The sequence below is a fragment of the Cinclus cinclus genome, chromosome 7 (genome assembly GCF_963662255.1).
Source record: "Cinclus cinclus chromosome 7, bCinCin1.1, whole genome shotgun sequence".
NCBI classification, from domain to species: domain Eukaryota; kingdom Metazoa; phylum Chordata; class Aves; order Passeriformes; family Cinclidae; genus Cinclus; species Cinclus cinclus.
The window spans coordinates 29480720-29500185 of record NC_085052.1 but is presented as its reverse complement, the minus strand read 5'-3'; the positions used below and the strand labels follow the sequence as shown (position 1 = coordinate 29500185).

Genomic DNA, 19466 nt, shown 5'->3' with positions numbered 1-19466 from the left:
TTACATTTGCAGCTAATTGCACCTAAAAAGCAAACTTTCCCTCAAGGCTTTGGGTTATACAGAATGTGATTTTGCAACCTGCATTTCAAATGCCTTTTAGGATCATTGCCCTGCTCCTAGAAATTGTCTTTAGATTGTGTATATTTGCTTCAAGTAAACAACTAATATTTCCACTTAGGTGGCAAGAGGAATATTTTAAGGACTAGCTATTCTGTGGTACAGAAAAATTACTCAGCCTGCAGCAAGACAGGCTTTTGCAGGAGTCATGGCAGGATGATTTTACTGGTTTCTCAGTCATCAGGGAGCCCAGAGTGACATGTTGTATTCTCATCTGATCACTCCTTGCAGGATGAAGTTATTGCTGTTTCAGAAAAAGTTACTGTGAAGCTCGAGGACTTGGCAAAATGGGCACAGTCCGATTTCTCCAAGTGGAAGTGTGGTTTCCGGGCTGAGCCGGTCCAGCCCATGGATGTGGGGAAGAATGGGCAGAAAGAGGCCTTGACAAGATACAGACAATCCACACTGAACAGTGGCTTGAACTTCAAAGATATTCTGAAGGAAAAGGCTGAGCTCGGTGAGTATCCCTTACTTTCTCTTGTGGGAAGGGGCCTGTGGGAGAGTGTGTTTTGAAGACAGATGAGCCTGATCCTGCCATGCCATTGCAGATTCCCAAGGTATGTCTGAACCTGGGGGAGAGGTGTGGCGATGACATGCCTGTGTGGGATGAGTGATGCTAGTGAGCTCATCCCCAGCTCCCTGCAGACTGGCTGTGGGGTAACGCTGTGATACCCGTCCATATGGCCCCAAACCACGAAGGGGCGCGTACGAAAACTCTCAGGCTCCAATAATACAGGCTCTCCCTGGGGCTCTGCAGGCTGGGGGATCAGGTCAGAGCTGTTCACTGTGGGGAGAGGAGGCTGACATAGCTTCCTGGGGCCTCCAGTGACAGGCAGGGATGAGCAAAGGTCTTTCACTTCTCATGTCCCATCTTCCAGAAGCTCATGGATGCTCTTGGTGCTTGCCCGGACTCTGTATAGTTGGCTCTGTGTCTTGTTCAGTAGGGATGTGTCCCTTCCGTAGTGTTTCCTTGTCAGCTTTATGTTGCTATAGGGCTCTGTGAGCACCCCACTGTTGTCTCCCCACATGGACTTGTGCTTTCTTCCCGTTTTCAGAAAGGGAGTTGGTAGCTCTGCTCTGTTGGATGGTTGCAGACAGGCTTGCAGCTGTGGAGCTGCTTTGTTGCACAGGCACTCTCACCTCTAACACCTGTGTGGGTAGCCAGGTCCAAGGGAGATGGGTCTCCTGTTGATAAACGTGCCTTTTTGTGCTATTGGTCCTTCCAAGGACCTTGGAAGTGGAACAGCTGTCAGAGATTATGCACTCTGAAGTGCATATTGGGGATGTTTCTGTCTTTTGCCAAGTTTCTAATAAATATTCCATGTTTGAAGAGCATCAAGTTTAGGCCATAATGTGTGAAAAGGTAAGAAATTTAAAGCTAAGCCTGATGCATTTGAGGACATGCTTTTGTATCTATGTGAACAGGAGTGCAGGGCCAAGTTCAGTTTTATAGGGTTGTGACTGGGTTGGCATTAAAGGCAGTTTACATGAGCTGAAGATCTGCCTTGGAAGATTTATCTTCTGCATCTGATTTTTCTGATCATATCAAATGGTGAAGTTATTTTGTCAATCTCACATTTTACCATTAGCTCTGTAGGTTGGAAGATTAGAGTACAATTGGAAGTTGATCTTACTTTTCATTGCATGTCCAGGGAAAAAATAAGCCATGCAATTCTTTCTTTCTTTGCTTTTCTCTGTGGTTTCTTCTAGTTCATAATTACAGGCAGTAATTTTCTCTGCTATTGCCCTGGTATCTTCTTTATGCACTACATTTATTTGCATTTGTTTGTTGTGTCAGAAGAATCTTAATGTTTTTCAGACAGAACTTTTGTGTGCTAATGTTTTCCTGTTTTTGTTTTCAACAAACAAAAAATCCCTTGTGGTAAGTTATGAAATTGCTATTATCTACCCTAGGAGTCAGAGAAAATTATCTTTAAGCCCAAAGCTTATAGTTGCATGTTAAGCCTTTTAAAGTAGGGGTTATACTGAAAACGCTCATGGAATGCAAACTATATGGTATAATTTTGATAACCCCCCATTCTGATGTTGCTCATTTTCAGCTGGTGGCTCTGGCTTTATTGCTGGGTTGGTGGTTTTTTTTCAGTAGAAAAGGGAATTTCGGCAAATGTTGGGTTATGACTGCCTTTATCTTCATAATGACTCGTCGACAGGAGTGAAACCAGAGATTCACAAAGACCTATAGCTGATTAGATACACTGATACAGAAAATTGATCCAGCCTATTAAGGGAATCAAATAATTTTCCTAAATCTAGTATTAAGATGATTATTTTTATTTTTTTTTTTACCATTTAAAAGAGCCAAGAATTTAATCCTATTTTGCTTCCTGGGTCTGGCACAAAAAGTCAGAAGAGTGGTGATCTTTGAAGCTTGTGGAGCAGCCCTAGTTGGTGTCCTGTAGGCAGTCCATGAGTTCTGGTGTTTGTCTCCTGTATGGCGTTTAGCACCCACGAGAGGAAGATTTATTTTTCTCAATTCTGAGTGGTTGGTCAGGGTTGGAATTGCTCTGAGAGTTGTCATGTCCCTGGCTGGAGGCAAAGGCAGGGCCATGATGTGCAGTGTCCAGAGCGTTTGAGCTGCTGGTGTTGGTGTTGTCTCTTATCTGCTGTCAGATGGCAGCTGTACTGCCTGTTAGGATGTCTGCCCCACAGACCTTTCCAAAACTCAGTGTCTTTCCAACAGAGCAGTGCTCAGCTGCAGTGACCAGAAGATTTATTAGCAGTAACTTCTACAGCAGGTCTCCGGTACAATGGCATGGGGTAGTCTTTCCTCTCAGAGTAGGGTTGTCTGTTGTAAAAGGATCACAGTGCACTGTCACACAAGGGTCCCTCACGTGATGCTGGTGTTCAACCTTGGCTGTAGATGAGGAAGTTGCTGAACCAGGTGTTGAAAAGGCCTAAATAAACAAAGTGATCTCCTGGACCCCTTTTTTCCTATGAAATGACATGTTTCCACTACGGAAAAATCCCATAAAAGTGAGTAGATTCTGCAGCTTTTCCTACTAGATGATTTTGAATCAAGCTCTAGAAGGTAATAGGAAATTATGTCCCTACCAAAGAGCTCAAAAAAGCTTTACAGAAGAAACAAAATCGGTTTTCACACACTATCCAGGATTGGTGAGGAGTGAAGTAACCCAGATGAAATGAAAACATAGCTGATACAGAACCAGGGAAGTGTCACTGTGCAAACATATTAATTAAACACGTTGCTGCTGGGAGCTGGGCAGCTTCAAACAACAATGAGGCAAAGTGGGGCCTTGTGTGAGCAGTGCACACTCTGCCATGTGTTCAGTGGCACTTGCTTAGCCAAAACTAAGGCAACACCTGGTTAATCCACAGCCTGTAGAAACCATGAGCCTATAACTGAAAGTCGATCCTAATTCAAAAAAGGTAGTTCTGTTCCCCTTTTTGTTCCCTCTTTTGTTCTCTTCTCCATCTTTCCTCTTATTTTTCTTCTTTCTTTTTTCTCTTTCTTTTCTCTTTGCCTTCCTTTTCTGCAGAAGCTGTTGGTTTTTTTTTTTTCTGTAAAATGCTGTTGTTTTTATCACTAGTGAATTATGCAGAGCTTTTCCTTTGGACCGTATTAAATAAAAGATCTCGCAACAGCATTTTTTGTGTGAGCTTCATTTCAGCCTGAAAAATGATTTTTAAGAATTATTTCTTTCTGCCTGTTGAGATATTTATGTTACACATTCTGTCCCTTTCTACAAATATGTCAATACTGAATGCTAGCAGTTTATGTCTTAAGACTATTTATAGCTCTCTGAATATTTCTTTCAAATGTTGAGGAAAAATAAAGAGTAACAACAATGCAGCATATAAAAATAGAGTTGCTCAGGAATGTATTATTCATAATGAACATGAGAACCTGTTTTTCCAGAAGAATTGGTCTGATAAAATCATTCACTACTGAGGCCGCTAGTTATTTATTTTTGTCTTTAGAATTATTTAGGGAATTTTTCCTCATAATAAATGGACTTGTGTACCCATATTTGGTAAACCAGTTGGAAGTCGCCAAATGAGGAATTATTTCATTTTACAAAATGTTTAACAACTAAGCAATATAAAAAGTATCAGTTAAATATGGCAAAGTTGCATATTTGTATTCCTTGGGCTATAGTTCGAAAAAAATTCAAATTACTTTCTATAACATTGCTTCTTACAGACTTCCTTTAAGTGAAGTATGAAAGCTGCAATGTAAGCTTTATTGGCCTATAAATATGTCATTATAGTTGGACTACATTTATATGCTTTGGATTGTTGTTTAAGCCAAGAAAATATGTCTCTACAGGTTGACTTTTTATTGAAACCCTTTGAGGCATACAACAGAATGTATTTTAGGCCAAGGTTATTAAAACAGCATTTTCATTTTTGCAGCAGACTCATTGTCAATTATGCTGCCACAAACTGTCTGTGGATAGGCAGTTATGAATGGTTTCATCTCTAAATGTGTCTTTGGAAAAAGAAATAAAAGATAGAGGAGTCAGAAGTGAAATTGAGGGAAGAAACGGAGGGAGAAATGACTGAATTTAGTGCTCACCAGCTCTGTTGGTTTGGGTTAGGCTGGGCTGTGGAGCTGCCTGGCTTTAGCCATGGAACAAACGTCCCCTGTGCCTATGCTGGGCCAGGGAGGTGGGAGCTGCTGCCACAGCCAGGCAGTCTGCAACCCCATCTCTGGCTCTGTCATGACAGGGGTCTGGGTATGGTCCCCAAGCTGGATTGCCACTCTTTTTAATCCATCCTCTGAGAGTATCCTGCCAAAATGGGCAGTAAAGGTTCCTGCACTGGCAGTGTTACTAATTGGATGAGCGAGTTCTGGTGAACTGAAGAGGTTTTGCTGCCCTTCTTGTTTGCTCAGGTCCAGTCAGGGGAAACGCAAAGAAAATTTAGCCCTCAGTCCTGTCCTTTCGTTCCCCACAGTCATGCATTTGAGGGTATAAAATCTGGATCTTTGTTCCCTGTGAAACGCAGGGAAATCAGGTACTGCTCCTAGCTGAGGTGTGTATTCTAGCAGTCAGGCTTTTCTGTAGGTGGTTTCCTAACAGTTGTTTCCTACTCCTCTTGAAGGAGCTCCTTTGAACTGTCCAGAAGAGCTTGCTGGGCAGGGCTGGGTGCTGCAGGACTGGGTCACCCTCTTGTTTTCTTGTCTTTACCATTCTCCTAATTTGCATATCTTCACTTGGAGGTTCCTTGCTGGATCTTGTGTTGCTACACAAATTGGCCAATCCACAGCAGATTGCAGTGAGTTTGGAAGGACAGGCAGAGCAGGTATGAGCTGTCTTTCTGGAAGGTGCCAGCTGCACAGTTAGTAGCCCCAGTGGGCACTGGGCTGTTGCATGGCCCGTATGATTTCACTTGCCAGTGGCCTTCCAGCAGGTGTGACTTCAACAGATGAAGATTATCAAGTTCTATGTAGTCAAACTTGTGACATTATCAAAACTGATAACCTGCAGCTGTAGCATGTTCAGACACTTGTGGTGATTTCTGATCTGATGCTGACTCTCCTTTTTCATTGTTTGTCGTGTGCTGCTCAGTTCAGGCTCACCTGGTTTAACTTGATACAATAATTTTCTGCCCAGCTAATTGTTAGCTATTTAGACTACAGCCACTTTGCATACTTTGTGCCTCAGTCATGCCTGTCTTCCCCTCTCATTCTTCTGTCTTTGCCTCTTTTTGTGCCTTCCCGTCCCCATTGCCCTAGCTGAATGCCATTCTGATCTTGATAAGCTCCTGTAACTGTCCCATTATCCCATTTTCACCTCACTGCCCTTGTGCACCATATGTTGTTTTTTGTCTTGTGGGTCAGAGTGACCTCTCTTAACTCATTTTAACCAGCCCAATTGATACAGTTCTTTTGCCATAGATGAGGCTATTACATGACTCGTCTGTTGTGCTCCGTGGAGCCTGAATGGAGAAGGATGGCACCCTTGGGAAAAAAGAGGCTTTGGCCTAGGTTTTTCTTCTGTGTTTGTGCAGCACATGCCCACACTACTGCAGCAGGAGAAGAGCATCAGCAGGCTGTGGAGTAGGAAGCTCTGTTGGGATGACTGTTCAGAGAGGTTGTGGAGCAGGAAGGCTTCATTTGGTTCAACATCTTCTTTTGGTTTAGTTACTGCTTACCTTTGGTGTTAACGTGTTTGGGATCAGAGATAACCTGAGGTGCTAAGCAGAGAGAGATAAATATTTGTTTTATTACGGTCAACAGTTGGTTTAACAAATAGTTGTTGGCTTGAGTTGTTGGCTGCCTTTTAAATGCTATAAGGTGATGCAGTTGTTAAATCCAGTGTACTTCTAATAATTCAGTCCTGGAGATGACCCTATGTTCAGTAGCATTTTGGGGCTCTCCGTGCTCAGTTGCCCCTCTCTCTTGAGCCACTGCTACTCTCCTCTGCATCTTCATCCACCTCCCTGGAAGGAGGTTGGTGGGATCCTTCTGAGGTTGTCTGTCCTTCTTGAGGCCACCTGTTTGTCTGAGCAGTGCTGGGATGTTTTAAGTGCTGATAATTTTTTCCTTTCCCTGCGGAGAGCCTACTTCATTACAAAGGAAGCGTATGAGGGTGACAAAAACATTTTAATAGGCAGTACCGGCTATGGAAGCCTTTCATTCACCACCGGATTGTGTTGAGCCTCATCTAATTGTGATTAGGATGTTAGTATTTTTTTCTTTGAAATTTGGGAGGTATGCCAAGAAGTGTAAACAAAATCCCAGGTAACTTCCCTCTTGGTAGCCCCTAACTCACAGTGGCTGTCCACCACCCACCCTGTTCCTGCAGGAGGAACAAGCTAACATGATTATCAGAATTATACTGATAGCAGTTGTCACTGTGTCAGCATTTCAATTATGTATTGGTATGACAGGCCACTTGGCCCTTTGTGTAGAACAGAGCCATTTGCAATTGCAGTATGGGTCTGTTAAGAAACATCAGAGAAGGAATTACTGCTGCAAACCAAGAGGAGGAAGAGTTAAATTTGACTGCCTGTGAAGCTAGAGAACTGCCGCACGTTCTTTTAAAGTTGAAGTTGCAGCAGTTTGCACCATCAATAAGAGTTTTGTTGCAGCCTCTGGCTGGATCAGGATAGCCTACATAATTACAAAATAAGTAGATAAAAAAATAATGACCATTCACAGACAGTGTCAAAGCAGCCAGTTTGGAACAGTGTCCCTTTAAAAATGTTTGATGGCTTTTTTTATTTTTGTCTGTTTTTAGCACCGGGATTGACCTTGCCAGGCTGTGTAATAACCCACATGTGTCTGCTCTCCAGGATTTTTTCCCTTCTAGTCACTGTTGGATCTTGCATTTAATTCTTACTGACCATGGGTTTTTGTTCCAGTAACTGGAAACGTGTGTGTCCTGGTGCAGTGCTGCTGTGCTCTGAATCTGACTTTATCTCAGTGTAAGCTTTTTTTTTTTTTTTTTTTTTTTTTAATCATTGGTTTAGAGGATGCTGTATTCCTCCCCAGCCTTCCCTCTATCTGCCACTCCTGCCCATATTGTTTCTGGGTCCCAGGAGGACCCAGTTTGGGATGTCTTACTGTTTTGTGTTGCTGCGCTTTCCTTGCCCAGCACCATGGAAGGAGGTGAGCAGTGGTCTCCTCTGTGTGCCATGGTTGCTGGTTAGATGTAGTGATCCCTCATAGATCACTGATGCCTTTTTCCTGTATTATATCCTTTCCACATAGCCAGACAAAAATTCACTGAGCACTGAGATCTGTAAACCCAACACCTATGTAATGTTGTGGTATAGTTGGGTGGCCCCCAAGGACATCTTTTTCCTGCCTGGCTGCTTTCCTGTGCTGTAATTCTGTGCTGCTGGAGCCCAGGACCTAGAGTTCTGCAGTCATCTTTGATTCCTGAGTGCTCCATTAATCAAGTCAGAGCTGTCTTCATCCCAACCCATGAATCATGCTGGCTTGTGACCTGTGCGGTGGTGCTGAGATGCTCAGGCTCTTCTGTGGGTGCTGTGGATACCATGGCCAGCTCTGGGTGTCATTTGCCATGTAGGGAGAAGGAGAAAGCCAGACCAAGTTTATTCATAACCTCTCTTCCATGTCTTTTTGAGTTGCTCTTTATTACTCCCATGCCCAGAAAGGCAACTAGCCCTTTGTTTATAGGCACAGTATGATGTGTCTGGCTTCTCATTAATCTGTTCTCTTAAGTATCCTAGTCTGTTTCTGGCTGTGTTGTTGCAGAAGGGCCAGTACTTTTTCTGTGAGATACAATATTCATCTTCTTATAGGTGATCTATTTTGTGTCATGGGAGGTTGTCAGAGAGAGCGTACTTTGTGCATCTGAGCTTAAAGGTGGAGACTTGCTTTTTTTTTCTTTTTCTCTTCTTTTTTGCAAAATAGTTTGGTAGGACAGAGACATGCAAGAGCAAAAGATGTCAGTGAACGGCCATGTCAGCATTTATGGAGATCTCAGCAACAGCAGGTGATGGCCCTTCAGCCTGCAAAGGTGGATCTTTTCTTGGGCAAGCAAGGAAGAGTGGGAGGTGGGAACACTCGAAAGAAAAGGACATTGTTGGACAAGATTGTGGGAAGGGGCTTGGATGCAACAGCTGAGTGGGCAGTAGCAAATGAGCCTTCCCAGCCCAAGGATGTGCTCCAGGACTGTGTATCACCTTTGTGAGCACCAAAAGGGGCTCTCTGGGTACACAGGAAGAGACCTCTGGTTCTGGCACTTTTGCCTTCGTTAACTGAGTTTTAAGACTCCCGGCATCAATTCTGACTGCTTAGTCCCTTTTCATTAATTTGGGTCATGCTGTCTTTGCTGGCTTGATGATCTTGGTGTGATTAGAGCATTGATAGATGGGGTGTTTGGGATGGGAACAGTTAAACCTAGTGTGTGTATAAATTGGAGTGTGGTTTGTGGGAGTGGGTGATAAAGAAAGCATATATTTAAAAACTAACAGCATGAATTGCAACTTACTGGGTAGGTTTTGTATTAGAGAACCTTGTGGCATAACCTTTATTTACTTCATTTAATAAAATCTGTACTATGTAAAATAAGTTCCTCCTTAATTTTACTGCTAATAATAATTTGCTTACAAAAATGAATCCTCAGCACTGTAAACCTTCAGCTTGGATCTGTCTTGCTCTGTAACATTGTGAAGGACAAATAGTTAATGGCATAAAGAAGCTTTTGTTAGTGATAGGTAATGTCTATGATTTTAGCAGGAGTATATTTTAGCAGCTTGTGAAAAATCCAGGTGAATTTTTACATCTATGCACTGCTGCATAGTTGATATATGGAGAAGCTAAAATTCAAAATACCCTTCTAGGAGAGTGCACATTTGATTTTCCTAAACATTTAAGTGTATGTATCACACCCTAATTTTAAGATGCCAGTTAATGACTTTATGAGCATGTTGGCAGCCAGAGCATTACATGTGGTTTGAGAAATGTGTCTGGATATGCTTGGTAAGCAGTATTGTTCTGACAGTGTACTAAAGGCCATCTTCAATTTGACTGTGCTCTACTTTGTTATGCTGTGAAAGAAAAAGATAATTCAGCAGAGCTGAATTATGCTGCTGGCTGGAGACGCCACACTTCAGAATACAAATATTACTAGGGATAAATGAATCATTAAAAGAACAGTAGCATAAAATATCTGATGAATGAACTCCAGGAGTCTGTGCTGGAATAAATTTAGCATTCATGGACAGTACCATAATATGTGAAATAATAGTATCAGTTCTACATTGAGATGCCAAAAACATTTATGGACCCAGAATAATTGTGAATTACAAGGCTATAAATACATAGAGGGGATTTGGTGATATCATAATAAACCATGAGAAATTCACTAGGCTAGTTTCTAATGCTACCAGAACCTTGAGATATATTTATAACCTTGTTCACACCTGCAGTTTTAGGGGGCAATTCTCCTCTCACAACACGTTCGTCATTGCCATTAGTGCCAAGGGGAGTTATGCATGTGTGTCCTGAGTGGAATAGATCCCCACACAATTCAAGGATCCTATAACGAATACCTCATCTAAGAAAAGGGTGGAAAACATTCACTCCTGTCCTCCTCCAAGTTGCTGCACATCCTGTTCTGCTTCTGTGATCGAGGCTAGTGAAGGGAATGTAGGTAAAGGATGAAAAAGTTGCTGCTGTGTTCCTGAACATTTTATCCACAGCTGCTTCATTTTTTTCACTTATTACTGAGAAACAAAACAATCAAAGCCCGGATGTTCTGGTCCCAGGTTTCTTTAGAGTGCAGGCTAGTGAACATTTTAAAAGTCTATTGTAAATACCCAGGGAAGGCTGGGATCATCAGCCTGTCCTCCAAAAGGAAGCTTCATTGTTGTAATACCAGATCTATTCCCACTAAAAGCAGCTAATTAGGAACTGGGGCTGAACCCCAGGTGATACTCGAGAGCATGTTCAGCTTTCAGCATGTCCCAGGTCACCTGCTTGTAATTAAGCCTGGTGTCCCCTGCCTTGCTGAGTTAGGGTGGTGACAGTCTTTGCAGGTACTTAGTGTGGTTCACACATCCCAGTATGAGGTGGATTACAGCCTGGTGCTCCAGAACTCCTTCCCCTGGCTGCATGTCCCCCCAGACAGCTGTGCCATGTTACCAGCCTCATCCTTCTCATAAGTCATTGGCAAAATACACACGTTCAGTGTGGTGCAGCACAAGTCTGCTCAGTAATTCCACATTCCTTAGTGCTGCAGGAAGTCTCTTGACTGACCAAGCTGTAGTCCTTCTGCTCATCCCTCTCCTGGCTTTACACCCCTGTCCAGGCCTGCCAGGGGAACATTTGTGGTATTCACAGTGGGAAGGGTCTGTGGCTTCATTTATGTCCTTCCCTGTGGTGCCTATTTCACTTTTTGGGTCTTGGTAGACTCACCCTCTGTCAGTAGATGTATTGCATCCCTGAGATACATCCTGGACCTTCCATCCTTGTCAACTGATGAAACAAAGAGAGCATAATTACAGGATCAAAAAAAATAACAGCAGTGAAGTGGTCACCAGCTAGAGGGGTGTCCTTGGCAGCCTTGTAGGTGATTTGTAGGCTTTGGTGTATCAGTGATAGGTCCTCACCCAGTTAGTCACTGAACCTCCCTGTGCCTTGCTCACTGCCAGTCTATTTCATTGTCTTTCTTGAGTTCAACCATGTCTTTGCCATGGCAAGGTAATGAGATTATTGATTATTTGTTTTTGTTAATTGCTAGTGACTTTAACTTGATAATCTTTGCAGTATGTGTGTTAGCTTTGGTGGCAAAACCAGTAGACACGGTATAATGCAATCATAATGCATGTTTTTCTCTTTAGTTTTTGTGAAACCACAGTCTCCAGTTTTCTTTCACACTGAGTATTTCCAAATTAAAAGCCTTGTGGGATGAAAAATTAAATGAAAAGTTACTATAAAAATCTATTTCAAGAATCTCAAATGCTTCAGCTCCATCTTTATTTTTAGTTTTCTCTCTGCCTAAATGACCCTTACTTGTGACAGTGTTTGTCACTATACACTCCCAGTCTTGTTGCACAGAGAAAATAGATTAAAAAGTCCTTTTACGCTTGTGTTTTTAATCCTCTGTTCAGATACATAAAAATTTGTCCCTGTAAGTTCTGTGGCACAGTAAAAAAAATATAAACCAACCCAAATAATTTTGGCAGTTCAAACGCAGAAACTAAAAATAATTTAATCTGCAGTGTGAACATAGTTTCATATTTATACTAGCATCTGGCCTCAGGAATTGAATACTCCATTCTTTAAATAGCTTCACTCTGGCTCTTGAATGCTTTGTGACTAGAACATTACCCTACAGTCATACACCTTGTTTACATACTTCTGTTAAAAGGCAAAAGAACTTACAGTACTTCAAAACATTGGTACAAGCTCCCTCCTCCTCTCAACCCTTTGGAAAAGAGAAGTTAAAAAGAAAAAAGTGCGAGTGGTCTGAAAGTGCATTTTAAATTTAGTTCTCTCAGTTTGCTACTGGGTACATATTTTACTGTCATTTGTATGAAAAACTGGATGAAAAATTTTCCAAAGAAAATGTGTGCCTTTCCAGATGCCCAACAGTAGTCAAACACAATTTTATGTTCACTTTGTGTGTTTGTTTCTAATCTGGCAAATGTCTTTGCCTTTAAAAACACTTCGCCTAGAGACAGGGGGTGTTTTTTGTTACCTGTGTGGCAGAAAAAAGGATCCAGGTACCCACAAAGGAAAAATAGATCAGAATGATGATCTATTAGGAAAAAAAATCATCATAATGTAATAAAAAGCTAACCACTACAAACTGGAGGCTAATGATTAGCTTCTTACAATCTTTAGGGACAAAGTATCTTTTTATAGTTTTATGATGCTTGCCCAGCCTGACTTTAGGAGGAATTGCATTTTCAGAATTAAATATTTGTAACTTCAGGTAAGCTTTACAAATTTAGTAGATCCATATTTAGTATCTGTTGATGAATGCAAGTCCAGCCTAATATTCTTACTGCTATTTTTTCATTCACATGCCTTGAGGTGAACCTAGAAGCAGAAGAGAAAATACCACATTTTTAAACCTTAATCCAGAATCCATTCGTATGAGTCACTAAAACAAAATCATAGTGGTTTGACTAAAAAGGGCTTTGTGTCCAAAGGGAACGTTCCTTAAAATGCTGGCGCATTTTCCACAATGTTTCTCAAATGCATTTTATATATTGTCTTTGTGCTGTTGTGACACATCAAAGACTAGGTGCTGTAGTTCAGTGTGTGGGAGGCTCCTGGTATTTCAGTGGTCTGGTCAGTTTGGATGAAGGCAATTGTCCTTCGCAAGGTGCTCAGCTCTTCCTCTGGAGGAGCCTTCCAGCTCAGGTATGGAGAGCATTTCTCTTTTTTTGTGGTAACTCTTCCATGTTGCAGCACTGGCTTAGGCTTGCTTCTCACCCTGCAGCAGTGTGAGAGGCGGGGAAATCAAGCCCTGTCTGCCTTTGTGAAAAACTTTGAGAGTAAGTTGTTTTGTTTTTCTTACCCATCTATTAGAGCTCTCAACAGGAAGGAGCCTCTAGGATAATCCCACTTGGGTTTTGGGAGGTCAGTGCTTATTTCTGTGGGTTTCAGACTAGCCTGGGACACTGAGAACTTGAGTACCGAGGCTGTACTCCACCTTGACTTCCAGTTCTGATCCTCTCGTGATGGAGTGAGAAAGAGGTGGTGCAAAGCTGGGTAGGAGCAGGGCTGAGGATGGTTGGAGACAGCAGTAAAGGCAGCTTCTCTACTTTGCCACTGGGGTTTTTGTTAGCCTTCTCTACAGGGAGTGTTGGTGCTTGTGTTTTACTTTTTTTTTCAGACCTGGGCCTTCTGACTTGCATCTAGTGAATGTGAATGGTGCAGGATTTAGGCTTTGGTAACTTCAGGGTACCATATGATTCTAAGGCACAAAACGTTTGATTCATTGGGTAAAGCCTATTTAATATCTTAAATGCATAGAGCAGGAGATCAGATGTGAGCACAGCAGCCTTAAAATATATTCCCTGACAAGATTCTTAAGAATGTTTAGGTCTATATGAAATATACAGGAAATGGGGCCAATATTTTCCCTGCTGTTTTGATGGCAGGGTCTGCAAGGGAGACGGAGAAAGTGTGGACAGGAATTCATATGTTTGATAATGTGAGCCCAGCATATTTGCACAAATGGAATAGGAGCATTTTTCACCCTCTGAAGAAGAAACTATTAGTAGTTTCTCTGCCTATTTGAGAGACTATTACTGATCAGATATATATCAGCAAATCCATGAAAGTAAACGTGAAAAATTATTCCCTCATCTCTGGCCACTTGTGTATGGTGTTTGCACAAAGCAATACCTCTTTGCCATTTCTGGTGGCTTAGGGAAACACAGAGAGCTAATTCTTAACAACCAGAGATGAAGAGAGGCTGCTGTCCTCTATCAGACCTTTTTTCCCTCTTCACCTTTTAGATCAAATCAGTCTACCAATAAGAAAAAGGTTTATCTACATTTACTCTGAGAATACTTGTTAAGTGTTCTGAAACGGAGGACTTTCGTGAACAGTGAAGCAGAAAAGCAGTTGCCAGAAGGACTTGTAATGATTTCTGATCATGCTAATGTCTGACCATTGTATTCTGCTGCAGAATTAAATTTTCTCTTTTTTTTTTACCCCCCAAATGCTGAGTGTATGGCTGGTTTTCTTTAGGAAGTATTAATTTTCTACCTTTTGGGAGAACAATCAATTTAAATTCTTATATGAAGAGGAAGATTGTGCCAACAGTACTTGGAAATTATATTGTCCAGGCTGTAAAAACATACTGTTTATACCTTGCTGGGCATGTGGCAGATTTCCTACTTTGTCATGTAATACGTCTTGAGCAGCAGATGTTTTTAGTTGGGTAAGTAACAAAAGTTTTGCAGATGTTTCTTTGGGCGGGTAGAAACTTGGAAAATAAACTGTGGTTCAGTTTTCTCTGGTTATTACAGTGGTTTTGTCACTTCTTATGGTTGTAGCACCTCCAGCTGCAGCAGAAGCTCTCAGGAAACAAGCTCCTGTTACAGGTGGTGCAAGGAGTGCCCTAAGCTCAGTGGGGCTGCCAGGGCATTTCGTCTTCATCACTGAAGATTGTCAAGACATGACAGAATGGGAAGGCAGTCATGGGGAAAAATGGGATTCCAGTTTCCATTGTGCTCCTTTTCCCTCAGCATGTCTGTATGGATTGCATGTGGGACAGTTCTGTGTCTGCCTCTTTGAGATCTTTGCCCCAGCTATCCATAAGACTTTCTCACCGTGTCCATTTCTCAGTCAGTTCACTAGCCAGGTTGCCCAGATTAAAATAGGAAACAAGGCTCCTTGTAGCAGAATTCCCTTTCACCTGGTGAAGTGACTCCAGGTTCATGCCCATGATTGCTGACTCCAAAGGCAGGAAACCCTCTTGTGTGCGATAGCCTGAACACAGAGACCAGATTTATATCAGAGTGCATCCTCAGTTTTTGTTTGGTGCTAAAACTTCTACCAGAATCTGTCTCCAGAATGGCTTCAAGGTTTTTTTTTTTTTCAATCAGTTTACCTACATAACTGGCATCAGAAGTGCAGTTGCATGTGATAGAGTTGATATTTCTTTTCCAGGATCAAAATGTTGAGGTGACAGTCACTGCTAAGCACTCTGAAGCTCAGGCCTTCCTGCCATAGTGTCTTAGAATTAATGTCCTGGTTTATCATTCTGTGTTGGTGGCTGAGTGCTGTGTAATTCCCATTGTGCTTGGAGACCCAGTGTAGCAAAGCTCAGGTGATGTGTTCTTCCAGTGTCAGGAATCCACAGAGCAGCAAAAAGAGCAGCTTCTCCAGTACTGTTGCTGGACTGGCTTTAGGGAGAAAGATTGGTTATTTGCCCTTTCCCTACTTTTTCAGATTTTGGTTTCTGGATACCATCCCACGCGGTTTTCAAACACTGTGATATTGTATGCTTGAATTGCAAGGGGCATTTATCATCTTTGGGTTTGTCCTCATTCTGGTGCAGGAGGAGGCAGCTCATGGGCCAGGAACAAAATGCTTGGCGTCTCTCAGAAGTTCCCATCTCACTTGTATCTGGTATAAATGCACCCTGCAGTTTATTCAGTTGCTGGTCGTGAGCACTGGGGCTACTGTGCAGTAACTATTCTTTTGCATATTCTGTTCTTCCTGGGTATTGGAGGAATTACTGCATCAGTTGAGTGCTGATGAGACTGATTAGATGAGAGTGAGATGTTATGGGTCATTAAACAAATAAACAACCCCACCTCCATTCTAGTGAAGGTACCTATAAATCTCATCAGTTTTCTGCTTTACAGCCAATTGATCAAGGGTCTGTGTGAAAGGGAAGGCTGTTAGCTTAAGGCAACTCAGACTGCTTTAAGTGGCTGTGAACTACTTTTATAGTGCCACCAGTCTATTTCACTTCCAGAAAGTGAAAGTTCGAAGTAGGTCCTGAATCTGGTTTCTCACATGTGAGATAATTTTGCTAGCCATGACCTAGAAGCCAACAATGAATGTGTAAATTACAGACAAGAAGAAAATTCAGAATTGACTGTAAGGTGAATGGAAGTTGATTAATTCCCTGAACTTCAAGTGTGAAAAGAAGAAAAGATTACTGAATTCTAAAACAGACTTCAATATGGACAAAGAAAATATTATTTTAGTATAGATTAAACTCATGTCTAAGATATAGATGGATTATTGTATCTGTTTCAGTTGTAATTTCATGCTTGAGAATTTACATTGTAGGCAGACTGGTCTGTATCACATTAGCAAAGGCCCTGTTTTGCTGTCAGTGTAATTAAGTGGAAACTTCTGGCAAGGTGACCTGAGTAGGCTTATAGAAGCAATACTATTTTGTATGTTAGAGCAGGAAACTGTTAGGTCTTCCAGTTTGAAAAGGACACAGAAATGAAATCTGTGATTCATTCTTGTTTACAAACTCCCAGATAGTATGCAATGACCTTAGTGATTAATTAGCTGCAGTTACACATTATATGAGGTGGGCTTTACAATAGCTGCAGACTTCATGGTTATGAGAACCATGACCTTTGACAAGGAGGTTAGAACATGAAGTTTTTCCAAACAGTGCCTAGATCTTCAAAAGTATTTGCATTTCCTTCCCTGTTTCATGTAAGTAGATTGACAAGATGTGTGGTGGGTGTTCTGTTTGCTTGCCACAAGATTGTTGTCAGGCAGAACCCCCCCAAAACAAAAAAGCCTGCCCTTCAGGAGCATTGATTTATCTGTTAACTGTGTCTGGCATGCTGCCTTTTGGCTTTGATTTCAGAGAGAAACATATTTGGTTACTTTAATAGGCAAAAACACTGAACCTAACTTGTAGAGGAAAAAATTGTTTTCTTTCCCTTTTTCAGTTCTGTTTATCAGATCCTGATGAACTGTATCATAATAGTGCTACAGTTCCAGGTTGAAGTAGAGAAAAGTAGAACTGGATGTCAGGCTCCATTAGCCTCATTATTTGAGAGCCAGCTTTTCTGGGTGACTCAGTGGGACTGAAAATGCATGTTTATGCCAGTTAATAACCACCTTGTGACACCAACTCAGATAATATCAAATCCTTTTTTGTTATTGAGAATTGTTCACATCACCTATTTATAGTCTCCTCTTTTTATTTATGTTGTTTTTATTATCTTAGAAATTTTTGCTGAGTTGGACTTGCCTTCCCCCCCCCCCCCCCCCCCCCCCAGATCTTTTTGTTCACACTTTCTTGCTTATTTCAGATACACTGAAAGGAAATTTTTTTTTTCCTGTATTCTTTGACCAAGGAAATCCAGGTCTTACCTGTTTTCAGCTACTTCTCCAATTTGATGGAGTCACAGTGTGCAAGAGTAAAAGTTGAGAATTTGAGAAAGTAAGTTTTTTAATCATGTCACAGTAATTGTATAATTTATTCTGTATGTATACACAAGCAGAAGGTGATTACACAGACATCTATGGTGAAACTGCAGATATCTCTTTGTGTGTGTACATGCAGCTATATATGCTGCTGAGCTCCAGTATCCATAAAGCACTTGGCCAAAAGAGTGTACTTTTGAAAGGCTTAACATTCTTCATGTAAGTATCAGAACGTAGTTCAACGCCTTCAGAGATCAAAATAGAAAGAATGAAGAAAAAGAGGTTTTAAAAAACTGTAATAGCAGCAAGAGAAACAGAACAAGGAGATTGTTGGGAGACCTCAGTCCCTGTGAATGCAGTGGTTTTTTTTCAGGGAAGCTGTTTTAATATTAACTTCAGTCATGCTGTGGCCCAAGAGCCTCCAGTAAGCACAAAGTTCTGCATGGCTGGAAGGCAGGTGGAGATGAAATTTGGAAAATGGTTGCCTAACTGTAGGTGAGGGGAGGGAAGAAACTCTTCAGCCACTATCAGTGCTTTTACCTCTGCCACTAATAGAATGCAGTCCATCCCAAAGCATCTCCTGGTGTTTTCCTGCACATGTGTTCACATCTGCTTGGTCTTCTGCCTTAGCTGGGCAGTGATCTCCTGAGGTCCAGTTGCCAGTGGCAGTTACTTAGCAATAATTAAAAATAAACCAACAAGCAACAATCTGTCTTCACATCCAGGGGCCGTCCATCAAAGGTGCTCCCCAGCTCTCATTTATGTGTGCTGGGGGTAGAAAAAGAGAAGAAAGGGTCAGTTAGTTTTGCTTCTGACAGTGGTAAGGAGTGCAGAGAGCCTGGGGAGGAGTTAATAAATTATTTTGTGTGGCTAAGTAACCAAATACCTAATGTGGTGGGACAAAAAAATGCTCAGTTCGCTTCGCTTCCACTGCAAGGACAGACTTCAGCTGTCTCCTCCTAGAGCTCCTAGCAGGACAGGCTGCCCTAGCAGTGGTGGCCCCTGTCCCTTCCCAGGTATTTGGCTGGCTGTGGCGAGCTCAGGTAGCTTTGTCTCTCCCAGCCCAGCTCCCTGTTCCCCTGGTCCCAATGGCTGCAGTGCAGGCGCATCCTTTGTGCTGTGGAATGGTGGCATTCCTCAGTGGAGCTCTGCCAGCTGTGTTGGAAAGCCGTAAGAAAGTGAAATCTTGGTGGAGGAGGTGCCTTTCAAGGCAACTGGAAAGGAGAAAAGATTTTTCCCCGTTGTGGTGGTGGCAAGACTCAAAGCCAGTAAAAAATTTCAGTCTTGAGAAAGTAAAATGAAATTCTTCAGCAGCTAGTTTATTTTAGTTTTTCTTTTCTTGTTCGGCTTCGTGACAGAACTTAAAATAATTATGTTGATTTATGATTACAGGTATTTTAAATCTCTACTATGCTGAAACAAAGCAATGCCAGCTTATTGTTTCTGGCCGTATCTAATTATACAATTGAATTTAGGCATGTAATAATGTTACAACAGAAATATCCATCATAATGGATTGAATTTCATGAAGTACAACACGAGAATATTTATAACTTCATTCTTAAAGCCACTTTTGAGTCAAAATATGTCTCCTTGGTATGGCCTTTAAAAACAGAGGAAAATCTGAAACTTTTTTTAGTCTAACCCCAAACATACCACAACCCATTGCCTACACAGGAAGGGGGTGTAGGCTGATGATAAGCAGAAAAGGATAGAATAATTATTTCCGCTAGAAAATGAGGATCTGGTATTATTTGTACAGTAACACAAGTCATTATTTGACTACAGCACTGTAATGAAACCATAAAGATCAATTTAGGTATCAATTCTGACGAGGCTTCTTGCAAGAGACTTCTCCCTTTACCATTTTAACTGTTAAAACAAATTTGAATTGCTAGTCTAGTTTCCCACTGTTTTTCAGCCAGTGGAATGGGCAAAACCTCCCCTCCTCCCATCTGTGTTTAAATGTAGACCTTTGGCATTCCAGAAATCTGACCTCGTTTGTAGGGAATGG

The 19466-nt window shown here is 41.7% G+C and overlaps 1 protein-coding gene across 3 annotated transcripts in view; it reads left to right on the top strand.

The window, feature by feature from the left end:
- ARID5B (AT-rich interaction domain 5B) overlaps positions 1-19466 on the top strand; it is a 114582-nt gene that overhangs the window by 12837 nt on the left and 82279 nt on the right. For all 3 annotated transcript variants that reach the window (XM_062496522.1, XM_062496521.1, XM_062496520.1), the window contains one exon: positions 349-574. In XM_062496522.1, coding sequence (XP_062352506.1) covers positions 349-574 — 226 coding nt within the window. The remainder of the gene's footprint in view (positions 1-348; positions 575-19466) is intronic.